Source organism: Dendrobates tinctorius, unplaced genomic scaffold (genome assembly GCF_039654945.1).
Source record: "Dendrobates tinctorius isolate UK_male_01 unplaced genomic scaffold, ASM3965494v1 ptg000024l, whole genome shotgun sequence".
NCBI lineage: Eukaryota > Metazoa > Chordata > Amphibia > Anura > Dendrobatidae > Dendrobates > Dendrobates tinctorius.
This window is the reverse complement of record NW_027361692.1, coordinates 13,695,269-13,719,294: the sequence shown is the minus strand read 5'-3', so window position 1 is coordinate 13,719,294 and position 24,026 is coordinate 13,695,269. Positions and strand designations below refer to the sequence as shown.

The 24,026-nt window shown below is 43.5% G+C and overlaps 1 protein-coding gene across 3 annotated transcripts in view; it reads left to right on the top strand.

The window, feature by feature from the left end:
* SMAP1 (small ArfGAP 1) overlaps positions 1-24,026 on the top strand; it is a 341,686-nt gene that overhangs the window by 314,447 nt on the left and 3,213 nt on the right. For all 3 annotated transcript variants that reach the window (XM_073569371.1, XM_073569373.1, XM_073569372.1), the window contains 2 exons: positions 13,058-13,226; positions 14,049-14,377. In XM_073569371.1, coding sequence (XP_073425472.1) covers positions 13,058-13,226; positions 14,049-14,377 — 498 coding nt within the window. The remainder of the gene's footprint in view (positions 1-13,057; positions 13,227-14,048; positions 14,378-24,026) is intronic.

Sequence of the window (24,026 nt, the reverse complement as noted above, 5' to 3'; positions counted from 1 at the left end):
AGAGATGATTCCTTAGTTCTCTCTCTTGACCCCTCTTTTCTGCAGAAGGTAGTGTCCGACTTCCATAGGTCACAAAATATGATCCTTCCGTCGTTTTGTCAGAACCCAGCAAACCCCAAAGAGGTGTTTCATACGCTGGATGTAAGACGTATAGTTCTCCACTACCTGGAGTGTACCAAACCCTATAGAGTCGACCACAACCTATTTATTCATACCTCTGGCCCAAACAGAGGGAAGAAGGTGGCGAAGAACACCATTGTCAATTGGATCAGAAGGGCTATCTCTGAAGCTTACCTGACACAAAACATCACTCCCCCTGCTGGGATCAAGGCGCATTCAACACGATCTACCTCTACGTCATGTGCTGAGAGGGCAGGCGCATCTTCAGAGCAGATTTGTAGGGCAGCAACTTGGTCCTCCTTAGGCTAGTTTCACACTTGCTTTTTTTTGCAGCGCGTTTTTCCCGCAAAAAAACGCATTGAAAAAACGCATACAAAAGCATACAACTGCTGCGTTTTTTTCAAGCATTTTTATGAGCATGCATGAAAAAAACGCAGCGTTTTTATGCGTTTGTAAGCGTTTTTAGTGCGTTTTTACTGCGTTTGCGTTTTTTCCAAACATTAGGTGGCCCCTCACACTAACCCAAACCATGACTTTACTAACCCTAACCCTTAACCAAACCATACCCTAACCCTTAACCAAACCATACCCTAACCCTGACCCTAACCCTAACCCTTAACCAAACCATACCCTAACCCTAACCCTGACCCTAACCCTTAACCAAACCATACCCTAACCCTTAACCAAACCATACCCTAACCCTTAACCAAACCATACCCTAACCCTGACCCTAACCCTGACCCTAACCCTAACCCTTAACCAAACCATACCCTGATCCTAACCCTAACCCTGACCCTAACCCTTAACCAAACCATACCCTGATCCTAACCCTGACCCTAACCCTAACGCTAACCCTAAACCCCTTAACTAACCCTAACTCTAACCCAAACCCCTAAATTCCATTGTCTAAACTAATGTTAAAAAAAAAAACGCATGTGCAAAAAAACGCATACATAAGCATGCCAATGCGCACGTATGCGCATCCATAGGCTATAATGGCCATTTTTAGCGCAAAACATGCGCATACGTGCGCATGCGCTTTTTTGCAGGGCCAAAAAATGCAACATGCTGCGTCTGGAAAATACAAACGCACACCCCAAAAAAACGCAGCGCATGAAAATCGCATACGTGCGCATGCCAGTGCGCAGGTATGCGCACCCATGTTAAATATAGGGGAAAAAACGCATGCGCACGTATGCGTTTTTTTCCAGCGCAAAAAAACGCAAATGTGAAACCAGCCTAACATACCTTTACTAGACATTATAGATTAGACCTTGTATCTAACAGGGATCTAGTCTTTGGCTGGAAAGTTCTTCAGGCTGTTGTCCCCCCCTAGTGCAGTATAGGTTGTTATGCCTCCTATGCTGTCGTGGAAGGTTGCTAGAGAAAATAGAATTAGACTTACCGGTAATTCGGTTTCTAGAAACCTTCCACGACACCACTATTTCCCTCCCTGTATTCTTGGACAAATTCTGAGAATCTTAACGGTAACCGGTGCTATGGTAATCAGTTGTAAGTCACTGGTGAGAGGGAGGGACCTTTTAACCTCTCGTGCTTCCTGTCCCCCATTAGGGCGTGGAGACTACCTCCTCCTATGCTGTCGTGGAAGGTTTCTAGAAACCGAATTACCGGTAAGTCTAATTCTATTATATGTGATAGGTCGTGTCCCTGCATTCCGTGCAGGCTCCAGCACTGAGCCTGCATGTTTTCTGACACTTGACAGCTGATTTAATCAGCTGACATGTACCCCTCACAGCCACGGGTGGAATCTCAAGCCACCCGCGGCTGTCAACATATTAAATGCCACTGCCAACCTCTGACAGCAGCATTTAAAATGTTAACAGCCGTGGGTGAAATGCGATTCCAGAAGCGCATCACTAATTCTGCCCTATTTATCAAAATATAAAAAGAATTAATCCCATCGGTAAACTGTGCAACAAGAAAAAAATCAAAACTCCAGAATTACGTTTTTTTTGGTCACCACAATATTGTAATAAAATGCAATAACAGGCGATCAAAATATCATATATACCCCAAAATGATATCAATAAAATGTCAGCTTGGCGTGCAAAAAATATGCCCTTACTCAAACACAGATCCCAAGAAGTGGAGACTCTACGAGTCTCAGATAATGGCATCTTTTTTTTGTTATACCACATAAATAAAAAATAACCTATACATATTTGGTATCTGCGAACTCATAATGACCTGGGGAATCATAATTGCAGGTCAGTTTCAGCATTTAGCAAACGTGTTTAAAAAAAGTGTAATTTCACTTTTTTTTTTGCAATTTCACCACGCTATGAATTTTTTCCAATTTTCCAGTACACAATATGGTAATGCCAATGTTGTGGTTCAATAGTATAACTCATCCCGCAAAAAACAAGCCCTCGCTTGGCCATATTGACCGAAAATTTTGCAGGCAGAAAATCCCCAGTCAGTTATGTAGAAGCGAGTTGAATGAGATTAGTGCTGCAACCGAAGTTTTGCCTTTTATTTTCAGTTGCATTTCTATTTGTGGTGTGGATTTTCAAAGCAGATTTCATGCTTTACAATGCATAGGATAAACTCTGTGACATTTTCATGTATCCTGTGCTTATTTTGTCACTGATGATGTGCATTTCCATGGCAAAATCTGCAGCTGAAAATTTGTATGTTTGGGTTATTCACCTACTTATGGGATTGGTCATAACTTGCATATTCGTATGTACAGTACAGACCAAAAGTTTGGACACACCTTCTCATTCAAAGAGTTTTCTTTATTTTCATGACTATGAAAATTGTAGATTCACTCTGAAGGCATCAAAACTATGAATTAACACATGTGGAATTATATAATTAACAAAAAAGTGTGAAACAACTGAAAATATTGTATGTTCTTCACAGTAGCCACCTTTTGGTTTGATTACTGCTTTGCACACTCTTGGCATTCTCTTGATGAGCTTCAAGAGGTAGTCACCGGAAATGGTTTTCACTTCACAGGTGTTCCCTGTCAGGTTTAATAAGTGGGATTTCTTGCCTTATAAATGGGGATGGGACCATCAGTTGTGTTGTGCAGAAGTCTGGTGGATACACAGCTGATAGTCCTACTGAATAGACTGTTAGAATTTGTATTATGGCAAAAAAGCAGCTAAGTAAAGAAAAACGAGTGGCCTTCATTACTTTAAGAAATGAAGGTCAGTCAGTCCGAAAAATTGGGAAAACTTTGAAAGTGTCCCCAAGTGCAGTGGCAAAAACCATTAAGCACTACAAAGAAACTGGCTCACAGGACCGCCCCAGGAAAGGAAGACCAAGACTCACCTCTGCTGTGGAGGATAAGTTCATCCGAGTCACCAGCCTCAGAAATCGCAGGTTAACAGCAGCTCAGATTAGAGACCAGGTCAATGCCACACAGAGTTCTAGCAGCAGACACATCTCTACAACAACTGTTAAGAGGAGACTTTGTACAGCAGGCCTTCATGGTAAAATAGCTGCTAGGAAACCACTGCTAAGGACAGGCAACAAGCAGAAGAGACTTGTTTAGGCTAAAGAACACAAGAAATGGACATTAGACCAGTGGAAATCTGTGCTTTGGTCTGATGAGTCCAAATGAGATCACACTTTTTTGTTAATTATATAATTCCACTCCACATGTGTTAATTCATAGTTTTGATGCCTTCAGAGTGAATCTACAATTTTCATAGTCATGAAAATAAAGAAAGCTCTTTGAATGAGGAGGTGTCCAAACTCATTGTCTGTACTGTACATATCATCGCTAGATTCATTCTCTATGGCACTGTTGGGCAACTACAGTGCTCAGCTATCTCTGTCGGTCAGCTCCATAGAGAATGAATGGAGCAATGGTCCAACGGGACATTTTAGGGGCCCATTTTCAAGATAAGTGGGGATCCCAATGGTTTGACCCTTACCTGTGGAAAAGTGATAACTTTCAATGTTAGTTTTGTTGGAAAAACAAGACATTTTTGCATAAACTTTTAACCCTTCTAACTTCCTAACAAATACTTTTTTCAAAAATGATTCTTATGTAAAGTTGTAAATATTATTTATTAACTATTTAGTATGTCATAATTTGTATTCCCTTAAACCAGAGTTAAGTTTGAAAATTGCGAAATTTTCAAACTATTGGGCAGAATTTTGATATTTTCAAAAAAAACCACAATAAATGTTGTCTTAAATTTACCGCTTATGTAAAGTACAATGTGTTCTGAAAAAAACAGTCTCAGAATCACCGGGATCCGGTGAAGCGTTCCGGAGTTATTACCACATAAATTGGCACTGGTCAGAAGTGTAAAATTTTGGCCTGGTCTTGAAGGTGAAAACCAGCTGGGGCGGTGAAGTGAAATTTTGCTTTGTTTCAGTGGGGAAATTCAATTCATGTGAATGAGATTTTTAAAAATCCCCTTTACACTGTGCAAAAAATTGTATAAATTGAAGGCATTCTTTGGAGCTTCATCCCATTATCGTTTAGAAAAGACGTACATTTTGTTGGTCATACGTGCTAGCTGAAATTTCAGCATGTCACCTCTTGCATATTTTTTCAGCAGCGTCTGAGCAGGCTCTTACAGGTGCTCAGCGCACGGTGAGAAGTTCCTCTATTGGAATGTGTACTACACCATCAATTCATTGTGCATTACACTACACAAATCTATAAATGCCAATGTTTGGGTCTGGTGGTTTGCTGTCTCCTGTGCATTTCTTCAGCCCGACTATAAATGGAAACGGATTATTGAATCCTGCTGCATAGTATCATTACGTAATGGAGAGTATCAATAAAGAGAATTCTTTGCTTTGCAGAATTGTAAAGGTCGGCTGTACACTGCCGATACAACAGTGTAAGCTTAGATTTCAGCAGATCTGCCTCCACATATATCACCATTCACGTCTAAAGCCCATGCCCGAAAAATGAAGAAAAATCTTTTCGTTGCGTGTGTTCGATCTACTCTGCACCTTAGCGCATGCATCTTCTTCCCGTACACATTCCTTTCCTATTCCGCTCTGATAAATAATGTCCATTTGTTTTTCGCTGATGATGCTGCTTGACAGTCCTGGCTCTGTTTAGTGAAATCTTTCACTCGCGGTTCTCGATGCTCTCCAATTTTGTTCTCTCTCCACTTATAGCGAGCGCAGCTTTCATCCTGCCCTGTAGCATTTATTACCTGGTAATTACTTGTGCTTCAATGTAGCAATCTTCCGCTTCTAGTCGCCTATTAAAGTGCAAACGATCATAGTAGCCATAGTACATAGTCTTACTCTGTATCCTGTTATCAGGAAGATCATCCTGCATGTACTATTATCTTTAACAGATTTTGTGGAGTTCTTTTTTTTTTTTTTTTTGCCTCATCAAACTTAACGTTTTTGTGATGGTGATACAAGTACAATGACACATTCTTTACTGAACTAGAAAAATCGGTTCGGCCGTATGATCCTGAGACATTAAATATTGAGATTTTCACATTATGGTGCTATGATGCCTTCATTGTACCTCTTGTGTACCAAGCATTACAGTGTAGCAGGACATTCAGCTGGTTAGACGATATCAATTTTATGCAGAGGCGTGGGAAGTCAAATAAAATTGGCGCACAATGTTTTTTCATAAATTGGATGAATCTGCGCAAATTTCGGTACTCATGAGACTGGAGATTGTTTTCACGGGAAAGAACAGGCAAGCTGCAATAGTTACATGTTGTAGTGCTTGCCCGAAGGAAAATGAGCTCTGTATTTGTTAGATCCCGATTGTTGGGTTTATATGCATAGTAATTACTGCAGCCTCTGTACAATACCTAAAGAGGACCACATGATAATTAATGAATTCTAGGTTTGGTTTTCTTATTCCGATTATAACTGTTCTGTTGCTGTTACCAATTTGTGCAAAAGCAATGTCACTTTGAGTATGTGGCATCTATAATAAGTTCTTGATCACATTTTTTTTTTCCTGTGGAACAACTTGAATATTTTTGTCCTGTCCTGAAGCAGTTTCCACAAGAGTGACCCAAAATGTCAGTTGAGAGGTGTAAGAAGCTCGTTGATGGTTATAGGAAGTGATTGATTGCAGTTATTTATTCCAAAAAGTGTGCAACCAAATATTAAGTTGAGGGTGCCAACAATTTAGTCCGTTCCACTTTTGGTGATTAGTGTGAAATTGTCTAATTTGCCTTTTTCCCCTTAGTTGTTTTTTTTTGTTTGTTTGTTTTTTTTGGTGTTCCATTACACACAACAGAAATAAACGTGTAAAACAAAACATGTGTAAGTGCAATAATTTTCTGGGAGAAATACTTAATTTTCTGGAACAATTTCAAGGGTACCAACACTTTCAGCCATGACTGTGTGTATATTATAATATCTCTCTCAATAGAGTCACACCTTCATTCTGTAGTGATCTCCCTGTTATGTACTATTTGTGTTACTGTTCAGCAATCTTATGATGCCGGTAGCGTGGTATGTGGTTATTGATGCTATTGATTGGCTGTAGTGGTCACATTGCAGCTTGATTGTGCACAAAGGCCATGGGACCTCTAGTGAAAAAATGGAATGTAAATGAATGACTTAAAAATGTTAACACTGCCCTCAGAGACTGTAACTAACTATTTCCAGTCCAGTTCAAAATTTCACCCACAGAGGATGGGGCACAATACCCTTACAATAGCAGCTTACAAATGTCACCCACAGACCGTGGGGTAGCGTACCGCCTAAGAAGCAGCTTACAAATTTCACCCAGAGACCATAGGGCTGAGTACCCCTACATTAGCAGCTTTACAAATTTCCCCCACAGACCATGGAGCACAGTACCCCCTAAGAAGCGTCTTACAAATTTCACCCACAAACCATGGGGTAGCGTACCTTCTAAGAAGCAGCTTGATGATTTCTCCCAAAAACCATAGGGCAGAGTACCCCTTCAGAAGCAGCTTACAAATTTCACCCACAAACCATGGGGGCAGAGTACCCCTTAAGAATCAGCTTACAAATTTAACAAATAGACTATGGGGCACAGTACCCTTACATCAGAAGCTTACAAATTTCACCCACAGACTATGGGGCACAATACCCTTACATTAGAAGCTTACAAATTTCACCCACAGACCATGGCACACAGTACCCTTACATTAGAAGCTTACAAATTTCATCCACTGACCATGGGGCACAGTACCCTTACATTAGAAGCTTACAAATTTCACCCACAGACTATGGGACACAGTACCCTTACATTAGAAGCTTACAGATTTCACCCACAGACCATGGGGCACAGTACCCTTACATTAGAAGCTTACAAATTTCACCCACTGACCAGAGTACTGTGCCCCATTACATTAGCAGCTTACAGATATCACCCTCTGACTGGACACAGTACACCTACATTAACATCTTACAAATTTAACTCATAGACCATGGGGCAGAGTACCCTCTAAGAAGCAGCTTACAAATTTCACCAACTGACCATGAGGCACAGTACCTCTACATTAGCAACTTACAGATTTCACCCACTGACCATTGGACACAGTACACCTACATTAGCAGCTTACAAATTTAACCCATAGACCATGAGGCAGAGTATCCTCTAAAAAGCAGCTTACAAATTTCACCAACTGACCATGAGGCACAGTACCTCTACATTAGCAACTTACAGAATTCACCCACTGACCATTGGGCACAGTACCCCTACATTAGTAGCTAACAAATTTAACCCATAGACCATGGGTCAGAGTATGCTCTAGGAAGCAGCTTAGAAATTTCTCCTTCGCCTCATTGGGGGACACAGATACTGTGGTGTATGCTTCTGTCGCTAGGAGGCTGATACTAAGTGGAAAAAAAAGAGGTTAGCTCCTCCTCCGTCGTATACACCCTAGCCCCTATTGCGGGCGGAACTCAGTTTTTTGCTTAGTGTCCATGGAGACACACACGTCTGGTTTTGCTCCAGACTTTCTTTTTTTTTTTTCTCCATGAAGATGAGACAGGGGTAACGGATCCTATTGAAAGGGTCCGATCTCCCCAAACCATCAACGGGCGAGCACGTGTTGAGTATCATCTCCACGTATCCTCTCCTGCACCGTGGGACATATCTGGGACGTTTTCCCCAGACCTTTTTTTATTTTATTTTTACGGTCTATGAAGATGAGACAGGGGCAACGGATCCTGTTGAAAGGGTCCGATTTCCCCAAACCATCATCGGGTGAGCACGTGCGAGTGTCCCTCCATGTATCCTCTCCCGCGACGTGGGACACAATGCCGGACTTAGCCCTGACCACCCCTAGGTATTAAAACCATGGGCTGTACAGAGGCACAAGACTAGTCCGTGCGGCCCCCACTGCTTAGACTGCGGTGCTGCAAGGCGGCGGACGGTCCCTCTCCTCACCCCCTGAAGGGGTTAGATAGAGCTAGGGTGCCTGCACCGTCCTATTTTGTCAAGGCCCCCTCACATACCAGAGCTGGGAAGCTGAAGAGGATCGTCAGTGAGGAGAAGGTCTGGGAGGGCTCCTGCGGCGAAGATCCGGGGCTGGAGCCCTTAGCTGTCAGCCGGCCAGTGGCTGCAGAGCGGTGTGGAGAAGCCCGCGCCAGTAAGTAGCGCCATTTTTGTGGCGCCATGGAGTCGCCCCCCGATCGCGGGCAGGGGATAAATTGAGGCCGCGGCTTTAGCCGAAGCTAGGCTGCGACCGGAGGTTCCGCCTCCAGGCTGCGCGTCCCTTCCGGCTGCCCGCCCCCCAGGTCTGGGCGGCGAGGGATAAATTTAGTCCCCAGCTTCGGAGCGCGGCTAGGCCGCAGACCCGGAAATACCGCCCCTGGACCGGTTTATATGCTGGCAGTCCGCCCCACGGCTGGTGGTGCGCGTTTTTTGTGCGTAGGCGTCCAGGAACGGGGGGGCACAGGACTGGAGTAAGTGCTGCCCGGGAGACCAGAGGGAAAACGAGGTGCTACCTCCTTCCCCCTATCCCCAGCAGCGGACAGATACAGCATGTCCGAAAGCATGCATCTCTTGTTGGGCTGCGTTTCTGCGGGTGCAGAGCAAGTGATTTTGCAGAGCCGGCGACTCCAATCGTGCCCAGGAGCCCTCCCCTGCGACCGAACCCACAATACTGGTGTGCGCAGACCACAGAGGACAAGGCTCGGGATTCCCGCTGTACAGCGCCCGCAACCCGACGCCTAACAGAACCTCAGTGTCCGTCCTCCCCTGCGACCGCGACCAGTGTGCCAAGCTCCTCAGAGTGGGTCCTATCACTGTCACAGTTCATGCAATTGAGTCTCTTCAGGCCTCAGATGGGGGCAGGGACAGTGGCTTGCCGGCCTTAAAGGGGACCTCCACCTCACAAGAGCCCCTCACCTGCAGGGGCCGCTCTCACCCGAGGGAAACGAATCCACGCGGTGTCACCCCGGTCCATCCGGTGCCTTGGCATCCGTAAGTTCTGCTTCTCACTCCCCGTCACCAGTGGTTGATAGGGAGCAGACCTCAGAATGCGACTCAGACGAGCCCCTTGACCTGGATACTCCAGCGGATACGGGGCATGAAATGGCATTTAAGCAAGTGAAGCACCCGCACAGAATTTTTTCCTCTCACCCGGAGTTTGAGGACATAGTGCAGCGGCACAGAGAACATCCAGACAGGCGTTTCTCGGGTCAAAGGGCACTCGACACAAGGTATCCGTTTGCTCCGGACCTCTGTAAAAAATGGATGGAATCCCTGTTGGGGATCCTCCGGTTTCGTGCCTAGCCACTAAGACCCTGCTATCCGTCCCTAGTGTTTCCTCAATTAAGGATCCCACAGATCGCCTTATAGAGAGCTTAGCTCGCTCAGTATATGAGGCGTCTGGGTCAGCGCTCGCTCCCTCATTCGCAGCAACTTGGGTAGCCAAGGCTATGATATCATGGTCAGAAACATTAAACAAGGTCGCGCAGCAGCAGGATCTACCTGTAGAGATTTCGGAGGTCGCAGGTCAGATGGCGATGGCCGGAGACTATGTAATCAATGCGTTTTTGGATGCGGACAATTGCTTGGCACTTGCTGCCGCTAATGCAATTTCTATCAGAAGAGCCCTATGGTTAAGGACATGGCGAGACGATTCTACTTCTAAGAAGTCGTTGACTTACCTGCCTTATCAGTGCAGCCACCTATGTGGGGAGAAGTTGGATCAACTTATCTCCGACTCCACAGGAGGGAAGAGCGGGTTTCTCCCTCAACAAAAGGTCAAAACGCTTTTTCGTCACCCGTTTTCAGGCACGTTTTCGGGCCTCGCAACCCCAGGTGGACTACAGCGGCCAATTCTGCCGCCTCAGGCCGCCCCAACCAGGATAGGGAGCGGCAGGTCTCATATAGAGCCAATCCATTGGGGAGAATGCATACTCAACAGCCCAGATCGAGGGGATCCAGATCCCAAAGATCGTCTGCCAAATGACTCGAGGCCTTTACTAGACGACACCGGCAAGGTGGGCGGCCGCCTACTCTGTTTTCACTACGTCTGGGTCAGTGTCGCTCACGACGCATGGGGAAAGGAATTGGTGGCCTCGGGTCACAGAGTAGAATTTGTCAGAATTTGTCAAGACTGTTTTTTCTTCCCGGCCTCCCAGGTTGGATACCCAGGCAAGGGCTCTATTGGGAGCCATCAAATTGCTCCAGCACAACGGAGTCAGTGTTCCAGTGCCGGAACACGAAAGAGCTCAGGAGTTCTATTCCAACCTTTTTGCGGTTCCCAAAAAAGACGGGTCTGTCAGGCCTGTTTTGGACCTGAAGCTTCTCAACAAATTCATCAGGATCAGACATTTTCTAATGGAGTCTCTCCGTTCAGTCATATCGGCCATGGCGCAGTGAGAATACTTGGCCTCAATAGACATCCATGACACACATCTGCGTATTCCCATTTTTCCTCCTCATCAGAGGTTTCTACGCTTCCCCATCGGCGAACAACATTTTCAGTTCGTAAGCGCTACCCTTCGGGCTAGCCACGGCTCCCAGAGTGTTCACAAAGGTTATGGCAGTTGTCATGGCCACACTGCATTCTCGAGGCATAGTCGTCTTGCCTTATCTGGTCGACCTCTTGATCAAGGGCCTGTCAATGAGGGCATGCGAAGGAAAGGTCAACATCACACTAGATACTCTTGCCCGCTTAGGTTGGTTGGCAATGCAAAGAAGTCATCCCTTATGCCAGCTCAGAGGATCACCTTCCTAGGAATGATCTTCGACATTTGCCGAGGGTTGGTAATTCTCCCTCAGGAAAAGGCGCTAGCTCTCCGGCAGGGAGTCCGGACACCTCGCTAACCAGTCCCTCATACCATCCGATCCGGGATGAGGATTCTAGGGAAAATGGTGTCAGCAATGGAAGCGATACCTGGCGCCCAGTTCCACCTTCGCCCCCTGCAGCATGCTCTCTTGTCAGCCTGGGACAAGATTCCTTTTACGCTCGATCGGCGGAGCCGACTGTCCTCTCAAGTCAGGCAGTCGCTCGGATGGTGGATAACCAGTTCCTCTCGGGCCCAGGGGAAACCTTTCCCCCCAGATCATTGGCTGGTAATGACAACCGACGCCAGTCTCCTCGGTGGGGGAGCGGTGTTTCGCTACCACACAGCCCAGGAATGGTGGTGGCCACAGGAGGCACGCCTCCCGATCAACTTATTGGAGATACGAGCAATTCGGCTGGCTCTGCAGAAGTTTCATCACTTTCTAGCTGGCTGCCCCGTCCGTATTCAGTCGGACAACGCCACGGCGGTGGCTTACATAAATCATCAAGGGGGCACCCGCAGCAGAGCAACCATGCACGAGGAGGGGCTCATTCTTCAGTGAGCTGAAGCAAACCACTCGGTGATTTCAGCTGTCCACATCCCGGGCGTGGAAAATTGGGCGGCAGACTTTCTCAGCCGGCAGGGTCTTGCATCCGGAGAGTGGTCTCTACATCCCGAAGTTTTTCAGCAGATTTGTCAACTGTGGGAAGCTCCGGATGCGGACCAGGGAACAAGGTATTGTGGGACTGCCACCAACATCATTTAAAAAAAATCTGTCTGACTCCACCTGCCGGAATGGCAGCATTTCAAAGCACAGTAATTTTGATATGCTTTCATTCAGGACAATGGCTCATTGGGTGGCTGGTTTGGTATAACCCTTTTCTCTCCGGTTCAAATGTCGAATTTTCTGGTTCATATTTGCTCATCCCTAGTCCTTGATCCTAGGTGATGAACACAGTGGCAGATGTGAGGACTGCGACTACTCTCTTCTTCGGTCTTTGCCACCACTGTACACTCTGTGAAAGAAGTCTGTCATCAGGGAGGCAGAGCTAGAAGCAGTAAGTGACATCATTGCTGCCCAACAGCTTCTAGTACTGCCTTCGAACAAGTTGTTGTCAGGGGGTGGTGATAGAAGCAGTGATTGATACCAGCGCCGCCCCCCATGTTGATGACTCGTTTGAGAACTGTGCTGGAAGTTGTGGGGTGGCACTGGAGCTAGTGTCCCTCACTGCTTCCATTTTTGTCACCTGATGACAACGTATTTAATAATAGCTACGGCAATGGCGGAGACAGAAGCAGAGAGCTGGTGCTGCACTCATATCTGCCGCAGCGTCCATCACGCAGGATCCAGGATGTGGAGGAGGCGGCGATGCAAGATACTAGTAAGTACTTCCAGCGCATCCCATTGATAGTGTTCCAGTAGGGGTGATAGATATTGCAGGAAGTGAGTGCAGCCCCAGCCTCCTGTGATGTCATGTTTGAGACTCCTCTGAAATGAAACATCACAGAAAGTACAGTAAAAAACACATTTAGAGAGTAGGTAGATGGGGAAAGTGCGATGTTTTATAATAAAGGTAATTACAAAAGTGTTTAGGGTGTAAATATTGATAGTTAAAAAATACATTTTGGGTGCTAGACCACCCCTTTATCAAGTGTTAGCTGGTCTAGTTATCCATTTATATTACACGTTGGTTTGAGAATTTGTTTGCTAACACATCTTTTCCTTTATTCTTTCAAGGTTACATCTACAGCCCCAGCAGCTCCCAGCATACCTCAGTCTTCTGGAGACTTAGACTTATTTACTGAACCATCTACAAAGTCTGATGAAAATACTAAAAAGCCTTTATCTAAAGACTCCATCTTGTCACTTTATGGTACAACAAATATGCAGCAGCCTAACACAACAGGTAAGTATTGGGCACATATGTAGGCTGGACCGACACATGGTTTTCTGAATTGTCGCTCGGGAGGAAATATAAAAGAGAAATTCTAATTGACTGTCTCATTCGAAGCAATGTTTTCAGAATGTTTGGTTTGAGAGGAGATGCAGGTACTGGGGTAAGTATACCGTAAGCAAACAGTACAGATCAGTTGGAAAGATATTTTTAGTGACTGCTGTGTAATACTTGAAGGAAAATGAAAATAATCAGTCGCTGAGTATTTCCCCAAGTAGTAGCCATTGATCTGATTGGTGAGACCCCATCAGCTGCTGTTCAGACACAGCGCTTAAAAGGAACCTGTCACTTTATTCATGCTGCCCAAACCACAGGCAGTATAAATTGGAGCCTGGGTGCCCGATTAGGTATATTTTTTTTCTGAAACTTTCTGGCATTTCGGAGAAAAAATAGTTTGAATTTCCATCTGGGGACCATAGACAGAGACCAGACTGGTACGTTGCAGCTCCTAGCCCGCTTCTGGCTGTTGTTTCTGGTGATTGACAGGTTTCTTCTGTTGTGTACGTAGTGAGAGGCCTTTAATTTTGAGGCCGAACTAGTCTCACTTCTGCCTATGGTCTCTGGCCAGGATTTGAAATGATATTTCTCTGTAACCCTACTGCACGTGGCTTGCGCAGCATGAATTGAGTGCCAAATTCTCTTTAGAGAAAACAACTTGTCCTTTATTGATCTAATACATGCTGTACATTACCAGTAAGTTAGGGTATACATTTATAATTTTTTGCATTGCCCTTGGCTTACAGACTTGTATTTTTTTTTTTTCCTTAAATCTAGGTATGTTCATGGGTCCTTCTTCAATGCCATACTCCACTCAACCGACGACAAACTTCCAGGCTTTTACTCCAATGGGGGTATCTGTTCCTGCAACTACTGGGATGATGGGTAACATGATGGGTCAGCCTATGACTGCCATGGGACAAAATTCTGGAATGATGGTTGGCATGGGAATACCAAATGGATTTGTAGGAAATACTGCAGCTGGAGTTATGGGACTGCCTCCTAATATGATGGTACCACCGTCAGGAATGGTCACAAATATGGGAACTCCTCCAAATAAATTTGGCATGCAGCAAAATCAGCCTGCCACTTGGAATATTTCACAGGTAATACCTTAAATTGATAAAGCTTTATAGCCCGAAAGCTTTAAGTAATCGCACTTGTAATCGCATAAATCACTTATACTTAAGATAGTTGTTGAAGGAACATATTATATATTCAACTGGTCCCGACAGAATTCGGAAAGTTCAATTGACATTACTGGTGTTTTCTCATGTTTACCATGTAAGTGAATGGAGAAAGCTGGGTATGTGCAGCCACTTTTCAAGTCACTGTGGCTGCACCACCAGGCAAGACTTCAAGTTGAGGGGCCGCTGTTACCACACATCGGTGTCATTCCTGTTGATTCTACATTTAGCACATATCGTGAATATTTATTTTACTCCCTTATTTGGCGCCATTAATTCCACAGCGCTTTACAGACGTTATCGTCACTGTCCCCATTGGGGCTCCCAATCTAGATTCCCTATTAGTAGATCATTGGCGTGTGAGAGGAAACCCACGCAAACACAGGGAGAACATACAAACTTCTTGCAGATGTTGTCCCTGGTTGGCTAGGCCATAAATATTCAAGATAAGAAAGAATACATCTTTAATCTAGTGTATTTGCAATGTATGGTTTAGTATTTCTTAAAATCTTATTTTTAACCCCTTTTGTACAGGGTGTGTGCTGGGCATATGGAACTGGCTCAGGAGCTGAGCTTGCTCCATATCATGCAGATGCTGGTTTTATAATTCCGATTGTTCACACAGCAGCAATGTAAATGCCGCTGTCAGTCACTGACCCACCATAGCAATAGTGGGGAAACGATGGGTTACCATGGTAGGTGAAGGACTGCTGAAGACCCATGTGGCTGTAATCTTAGTCCTCCAATGAAGCCTAGGGCTTGTCTTCATAGGGATATTTTAGTGACATTATATACTATAATACTGTATTGTTGCAGTATATAGTGTGAACGATCGTAGGTTCAAGCCTCCAAGGGGACAAAAATATATAAAGTTTACATAAAAAAATATATAAAAGTTTAAATCGCCCCCTTTTTCCTGTTCAGAAATGAAGAAATTGAACAATGTTAAAAAATAAACATATTTGGTGTTGTCCTGTCCATAAAAGTCTTATCTATCAAAATTATTTAAATAGTACGGTAAAAGCCGAAAAGGGGGGGTGGGGCGAGGGAAGTGCCGTAAATACATTTTTTTGTCAGTGCACCCCCCCCCCCAAAAAAAAAAAAAAAAAATGTAAGTAGTATAAAAAAATCCAAACAGCATATATACACCATGATATCCATGAAAAAACCAGAGGGCTGAAACTGTTTAAATTGTAGATCTCAAAATGGTGCCACAAACTGTAAAAACAAAACCCCAAAAATATCAGAATTGCATTTTTTTTTCACCATTTCATGCAACTTATTTTTATTTGTTTATTTTATTTATTTTACTTGTATAATGCCATTAATTCTACGTTATTGGCACTGTCACCAATGGGGCTCACAATCTAAATTCCCTAACAGTATGTCTTTGGAATGTGGGAGGAAACCGGAAAACCCGGAGGAAACCCACGCAAACACGGGGAGAACATACAAACTCTTTGCAGATGTTGTCCTTGGTGGGATTTGAACCCAGGACCCCAGTGCTGCAGTGTTAACCACTGAGCTACCGTTCTGCCCTGGTTATTTTTGCCATTTTTCACTACTTTATATGGTACAATGATTGGTGTCATTCAAAACTCATCTGGCAAATAAACAGCCATGTCAACAGGAGAATAAACGTTACAGCTCTCGAAAGAGGGGGAGGAAAAGAAAATGCGGAAAAACATTCCAGGCCTTGAAAGGGTTAATATGTCTCTTGTTTGAGAGTTACTGCCCATGTCTGCAAGGATTTGACTTTTATTAGCATAATAAAATAATGAAAATCTAGTGAGCCCAATAAACTCATAGGTCTGTGTAAGAGTGGGCGATAAATCTGGTGCCTGAACGTTGTTAGTATTTCTGGAGCGGTCACAGGTTTGATCCTTAATCCATGTTCTCGTGAAGCGAAGGGGATTCATTCAATACTGTAAATTGTGGGTGAAATGTGAGAGTCTTGAGTAACATCACTGTCATTTTTTTGTTCTTACCAAGACACAAATGTGAAGACTAATTAGCAGCGAGCAGCTGGTGATGGCAAACTTTTTAATTAGTTTTAAATGCTGCCCACATGCAAATGCTCCCGCACATAGCTTAAAGCTTTATTACTCCCAGATTTTTAACTGCCATTATTTCATGCGAAACTTTAGAGCGGCACAAGTGAAAATGAAATGTTTAAAGCAACAGCATAAAATATTCTTCTTCTGTTTTACTATAATGCCACTCCAAGTATCTTCTGCTGGTGAGTAGAGTATGGTCCTCCCGGAATAAGACCAGTCCTGCATGGCTATAATACACAGGTTTTACCATCTGTATTCCATCGACTCCTGTGCTCCATATGGTTCTGCCTAAAGGGTACCCGTCATATTGAGCATGCTGTTTGATCTGCCAGTATCATGTTAAATAGAAGAAGCTCAACAGATTTATATTGCCTCTTCCACAGAATAAAAACACACTCTTCATTTTATATTATTTTGTTAATTGAATTCTTTGCTTACTCTGGCCAATAGTGGTCAGGGACATCCTTCAAATCGATGATTAACCGCTATCTATGTATGCACACCTAGGCCTAACGCACACCAAGTTTAACCCCTGTTTTCCAGACTGGCCATGTGTCACCTGACTTGGCATCACAGAATGTTAGAGTTTGAAGGGACCTCCGGGGTAATAGTGCCAAACCCCCCCTGCTCAGTGCAGGATTCACTAAACTATCTCAGAGATGTCTGAGACGTCCATTGTAGGAGAACTCCCCACCTCTTTTTGCAGCCTGTTCCACTCAGTGATCATGCTCACTGGCAAAAAGTTTTTTTTATAATATTTAATTGATATTCAACAGCATAAAATATGCCTATGAAGCTACTGAGTTTGGGTCAGTAGACACACAGCTGGTCGGGAAATCTGTCTGTACGTTGACTGTCAAATGTGGATTGTGTGAAGGCCACCTTATAGACAGAAGGCTGTCTATCTTTATCTTGAACCACCCTCTGGCGTTCTAAGCCCAAAACCAGCAGAGATGTCAATGGCTAAAGTCAAGTAGGCTTCATTTTATCCAAACTTGAACCATCATTGTTTTTTTTTTGGACAGGGAGGATTAGGATGATGTGACCCTTAACCCCTTTCCGACGTTGAGCATAATAGTATGCCCTCGTCGGACTCCCTCCCTTTGATGTGGGCTCCACATCTTTCCCGGCACATGTCAGCTGTTTTGAACAGCTGACATGTTCCCGGAACATCTGCTGGTGGAACCGCTATCCACCCGCCCGGTGGTCAGCGCTTATAGCAAGTGAGTCATTCTGCTACATAGAGGCGATCTGATCATCTCTTGTATGTAGCAGCCGATTGGGTTATGGCAGCTTCTACTATTGAAGCATGCCAAAAGTTAAAAAGAAAAAAAAAAAAAGTTTTTAAAAATATAAAAAAAAAGTTCAAATCACCCCCCTTTTGCCCCATTCAAAATTAAAGAATAAAAAAAAATCAAACATACATTTGGTATCGCGTTCAGAATTGCCCGATCTATAAAAAAAATAAATAATAACATTAACCTTATTGCTAAGTGGTGTCGCAAGGAAAAAAAAGTAAAAACGCCAGAATTACGTTTTTTTTTTTGTCGTCGCGACATTGCATTAAAATGCAATAACGGGCGATAAAAGGATCGTATCTGCACCAAAATGGTTGTTAATAGAGTGGGGAAAAGCACGCCAAAGCCGTCAGGAAAATTGAATCAACACTAATATAGAACCTGAGGCTAAAAATTATTTTGCCTCAGGTTCTATTTTAGTGTTGCACCAAAATGGTATCATTTAAAAGACAACTCTGCGTCCAAAAAAATAAGCCCTAACCCAACCCAAGATCACAAAAAATGGAGACGCTATGGATATCGGAAATGGAGCAATATTTTTTTTTCACCTCTTAGATAAAAAAAGAACCTAGACACATTTGGTTTCTATGAACTCGTAAGACCTGGAGAATCATAATGGCAGGTCAGTTTTAGCATTTAGTGAACCTAGTAAGAAAAAGCAAAACAAAAAACAAGCGTGGGATTGCACTTTTTTTGCAATTTCACCGCACTTGGAATTTTTTTCCCGTTTTTGAATGCACGATATGGTAAAACCAATGATGTCGTTCAAAAGTACAACTCGTCCAGGAAAAGACAAGCCCTCACATTGCTATGTTGATATTTTTTTTTTTTTTTATACTTGAAAATGGATTGAGTAACTCACTTAGTGGACGAAGTCAAGTTTCCTAGAACATTTGTTTTTTTCAGGCTACCCATACAAGCCTAAAGGGAAAAACACACCAAAATGCACAGTTTGAGCTTGTGCATACAATGTCTTTGTTCAGCCAGTGGAGTCGCCAAGTTTTTCCAGGATAAGCAGCTATATGAAAGCTCTTGAGCCTTTTCTGTGTATTTTATACCATAGTGGCAAGGTTTCAGGGCCCTGAGGAGGTATAAAGACATAATAAAAGACTGAGCAATGTGCACTGCAATGTTGTTTTAACGTTCCTTTGCAGTATGTTCACTTTTTGCGTTGAGACACTTAAGCTGGCTTCCAGATGGAATTCGGGTAAATAAGACGTAGTTTGCACAGTTGAATGCATTTTCGCAAAATTACATTGTTTGAACTTTTAAAAGCAGCAGATTTTCTGTGCAAAAAAGTTCAGTGAAAAAAAAATGCAGCTTGTACTCTACATGGGAACATTGCCTAATGGAATAGTTACAGAAATTTCTTCCTTAGTTTAAGACTTCTGTATTCGCTAGCACAAAGACAACTGAAAGTCGTGAGAGTACCTAGACCCCAGGTATGTCTATAGCTACCAAATATATCACTTCAACAATAGTATAGCAGCAGGTTGAGTATCAATATTCAAACCTAGCTGTTACTTTATTTTTACTATATCAATTACCACACACATTGATAAAAACACCAAGGTTCCTGGTTCACAGGTTTTGGTTCTTTTGGGGCCACTGTTGTGGAGGCAAAAATTAATCAAAAATAGATATTATAGTACCATAAATGACATCCTGCTTTCCTATGTACAGGAAATATGCTGCCTCGGAGTAATCCTTGACTCTGCCCTAATCTTCAAACCGCACATCCAAGCTCTCTTCACCTCCTGTTCCCTCCACCTTCTTTCCTCAACCCTCACTTTACTAAAATGCTTGTACATGCTCTCATCATTCCCTGCTTTAACTACTGCAACATCCTCCTCTGTGGCCTACCTGCTAACACTCTTGCACCTCTCCAGTCTGTCCTTAACTCTGCTGCCTGACTAATTCATCTCTCTCCTCGATACTCCTCAGTTTCTGCCCTCTGCAAATCCCTTGATTGGCTCCCAGTTCCCCAGCTTATCCATTTCAAACTACTAACACTAATCTACAAAGCCATCCATAACCTGTCTCCTCCGTATATCTCCGTAGTAATCTCCCGATATCTTCCCTCATGTAATCTCTGGTCCTCCCAAGACCACATCCTCTCCTCCACACTTATTCATTCCACACCCAATCGCCTCCAAGACTTCTTCCGATAATCCCCCCATCCTCTGTAATTCTATGCCCCAACACGTCCGATTATCTTAAACATTTGGATCCGTCAGAAGGAACTTGAAAATCCATCTCTTCAAGAAAGCTTACAGCCTGCAGTGATCATGCTGCCATCTCAAATCCCCAGAAACTACTTCAACTCCCAACCTGCTGTCGTCTTCTCCATCATCCTGTAGAGCGTGAGCCCACAAGGGCAGGGTCTTCTTCCCTCTGTACCAGTCTATTTTTGTTGATTTATTTTCTGTACGTTATAAATGTATTTTGCATGTAACCCCTTCCCAGGTACAGCATCATGGAGCCAATGGTGCTATATAAATAATAATAATTCAATATATAGGACCATTTTGTGCTTTTCTGAAAAAAATATTTGGATGGATAATCATGCTTTAGAGTAAATAAATGACACGGTCTCACCATGGTTTCATTCAGAACAGCAAAGGAGGTCCTTTTAATGTTTCGCCATCCAAAAGATCGCCATCTAGTAGGGGATGGGGAGTGCGGACCTGGTCTTATTGTGCCTTATACAGAACTAAATTGCCCTGTGCCTAAAACTCCCGCCCTTACAAGGGCAGTCCACAGCTGGACCTAGTGTGAAGATGCCCCAAACAAGCCCTGTGTGTCTCCTGATGCATTTCTCCCTCGTTGGGTCTTCATGGGAGTAGAAATATCCAAAATGTGGGCTCAGTATCCCCTGTCCATCGGTATCTAAAGCAAAGGAAGTGGGAGACAAAAAAGCGCAATTGGGTCTTATCCACGTTACAAAGGCCAAAATGTAACAAGAAACTTGCTCACCTGGTTAGGATGAGATAGGAGCATATAGTCAGGTGGCTACTGCAGATCCACAAGTCCTCAAGGACGAGAAGTAATCATGTGTTCAGTGGGAATTTGTAGTTAAATCTCCGCGCTGCCGCAGGGATAAAATCCGGGAGAGATGTCTTGAATTCACAGTGGCTTTATTCAACGCGTTTCAGGGGTCTCATGCCCCTTTCATCGGGAAATACCAGGTGGTAACTCCTGATGAAGGGGGCATGAGACCCCTGAAACGCGTTGAATAAAGCCACTGTGAATTCAAGACATCTCCTGGATTTTATCCCTGCGGCAGCGCGGAGTTTTAACTACAAATTCCCACTGAATACATGATTACATTGGTATCTAAAGACAGAGGAGATTAGTTCGGAGATATACGGAGAAAACAGGTTATGGATGGCTTTGTAGGTTAGTGTTAGTAGTTTGAACTGGAAACGCCAGGGAATTGGGAGCCAATGATGGGAATTGCAGAGGGGAATCGTTAAAAGGACCTCCTTTCCTGTTCTGAACAAAACCATGGTGAGACCGTTCCATATTTATTTACTCTAAACCATGATTAGTCATCCAACTAAGTTTTTCATAGAAATATAAAATGATCCCATAGACTGAATCATGCAGTAAAAAAAACTTTTAGCTATTGACCACTGTAATTTAAGCCAACTGGTGTATAATAACTCTATTTTTTGTTCATTTTTTCTTCCACCACTGTGGCCCAAACAGAATTGAAACCTGTGAATCATGAACCTTGGTGTTTTTATTAATGTGTGTTACTTAGCTTTTAATAGAAATACTAAAAATAATTTTTTCAGAAAACAGGATATACAAGCATGTCTCTTAAAGTGCCTTCAGACGTGTACAGTTTGAGCCATTAGTTGTCTGCCTACGTGTTGCTCTGCACCTCCTTCTGCCATGATTCAGCACACATCTGCCCCTCACCCACATGCGTTAAATTTGTGTAGGGGTTCTTTTCTCATAGAATTATTGGGCCTCATTTATCAACAGCCTATGGTTACTATGGGGCACTAAGTCAATTCACCATGGTCAGCCCTCACCTTTCATTTCATAAACTGCTGTGGTAAAATGAAAGCTGCACTGTGATTGGTTACTCTGGTCAACCAGACGCATTTATGAGATTCTTGATAAATGAAACAGAAAATCTTATTCCGTCTTATCTGTAATAAAATGACATTACAAATACCGACTTCCTCAGAAATGAAATTTTCTTAAGGCGTATTCGTCCTTAAGGGCTAATCCTGTTGCTTTGATTTCTGACACTTGGAAGCACTTGGGATCTTGCCTGACTGAAGCAACCCAGTGACCTTGTGGCTGCACAGTCATTATTATGAATGCTATGCTAATTCCCTTTTGGATAAAGCGCATATTGACACAGGCTTTTATCTAAGTTACCATGTTTTTTTTCTTATCGTTTCACTAAAATTAATTTAGCGAAAGGGAAATATCTGCCCTTTGTGATCTAAATGAAAGCGTTCTCGGCTCACATTAACGATGATAAACCACACTTAGAGGCTTCTATCACAAAGACGGGAAATTGTATTGTCATTAACCTCTGCATTGTTAAAGAAAAAAATCATCTGATTTCTTCTGAAAAGAAAAGCATGCTTTAAATGGCCCATTTGGAGTACTTATCAGGCTTGTGCAAAATTGCTTAGTCGCAAAGATGACAGTGCTGTTTGATTAACCGGCCACATTGAATATAATAATCATCTGGTAATACTATGTTTGGAGTCAGTTTAGGCCTCGTTATCCTTTACATTTCCAGCATTATGTCAAGCTTTTCATGATGGTCTTTTTCCCAGATAAAGCAGATGTGTCTGCTAGTGAAATGACTGGAGATTAGGCTCATACTGCCACAAAATAATACACACAGCACTTATTAAAGGAGTATTGTCAAGTTTGGATGATGTTCCCCATATAATGGATAAGGGATAACTTCCCAATTGGTGGGAGCCCTATCAATCCTGAGAAGCGATGCCCTGAAGAGCCGCAGGTGAGTGGAGCAGTGGTTAATTGTCCACATTGCAGCTTCATTCATTCATATTTTAATTTTCAGAGATGGCCAGCCGGTCTTCTGCTCTCCATTTAGGATGAATGGATCTGCAGTATACTTGAACGACCTCCACTCCATTAACAAAAGCCCCGATTCTCTGAATCAGTGAGGGGACCCTTTTGACAGGAAGTTATCCGGTATTCGTTGAATAGGGTATGACTTCCAAACTTAAGAATACCCTTCTAAAATCACACTGAGGCGTGAGGGGCAAGCACAGTGCTCGCTAGCATACAGTGGTCCAGCTGATAAAAGAACTGGTGTCTGTATGAAAATGCCAATCATTTTACCACAATCTATACAGACAGAATCAGCAAATACTCTATATAAAAGTTGATGCAGCATGATGCTTAATGTGCAAACGCAATCGAAAGTTGCTGAAAATGGGAACAAATTTATAACCTATTAAAAAAAATCTATACTTGTAATATAATCGTACCTAGCTGGATTCAGACAGACCCCCATGGTGTTATTCATATTCATTCATTGATCTAATTTCTCACAGATAAGGCTCCTGTTGTATCGTGCACAGTGAACCTGTTGGTCGCTTCAATACTATTGTAACAGCAAAGATATCTATAAATATATAAAGCGGAGTGTATGTTTGTGTGTATGTATCAAGCCACGTCCACTCTATATTGCACTGCCCCCTGGCTGCTTGAGTGTGGGGTTGCAGAGGGAAAGTGTGGGACGCAGGTGAAGATCAGAGCTGCAAGAGAGAGAGAGAGGGGCTGTGGAGGAATAAAGCGGGACAGCGCGTGGAGAGTGGGACACAGAGTGAGAGAGCGGGGCTGCGGAGGAGAGCATGACATGGTTGAAGAGTGGGGCTGCGGAGGGATAGAACAGGACTGCACATGGAGAGCAGGGCTGCAGAGGGAGAGAGTGGGACGGCGGGTGGAGAGCAGGGCTGCGGAAGGAGAGAGCGTGATGGCGGTTAGAGAGCGGGGCTGTTAAGGGAGAGATCGAGACCCACAGTTAGTTACTATGCCCGGGCAACGCTGGGCTCTTCAGCTTGTAAAGCTCTATTTATATAGGTATGGTATTTAAACTAATGAATCTGTTTGATGTTGGTGAAATAAAATGAAGAAGCTAGATATAACTGTCATTACATATGTTGGCTATCAATGTATCATTGCAGGATCCTTCTTAGATCTATA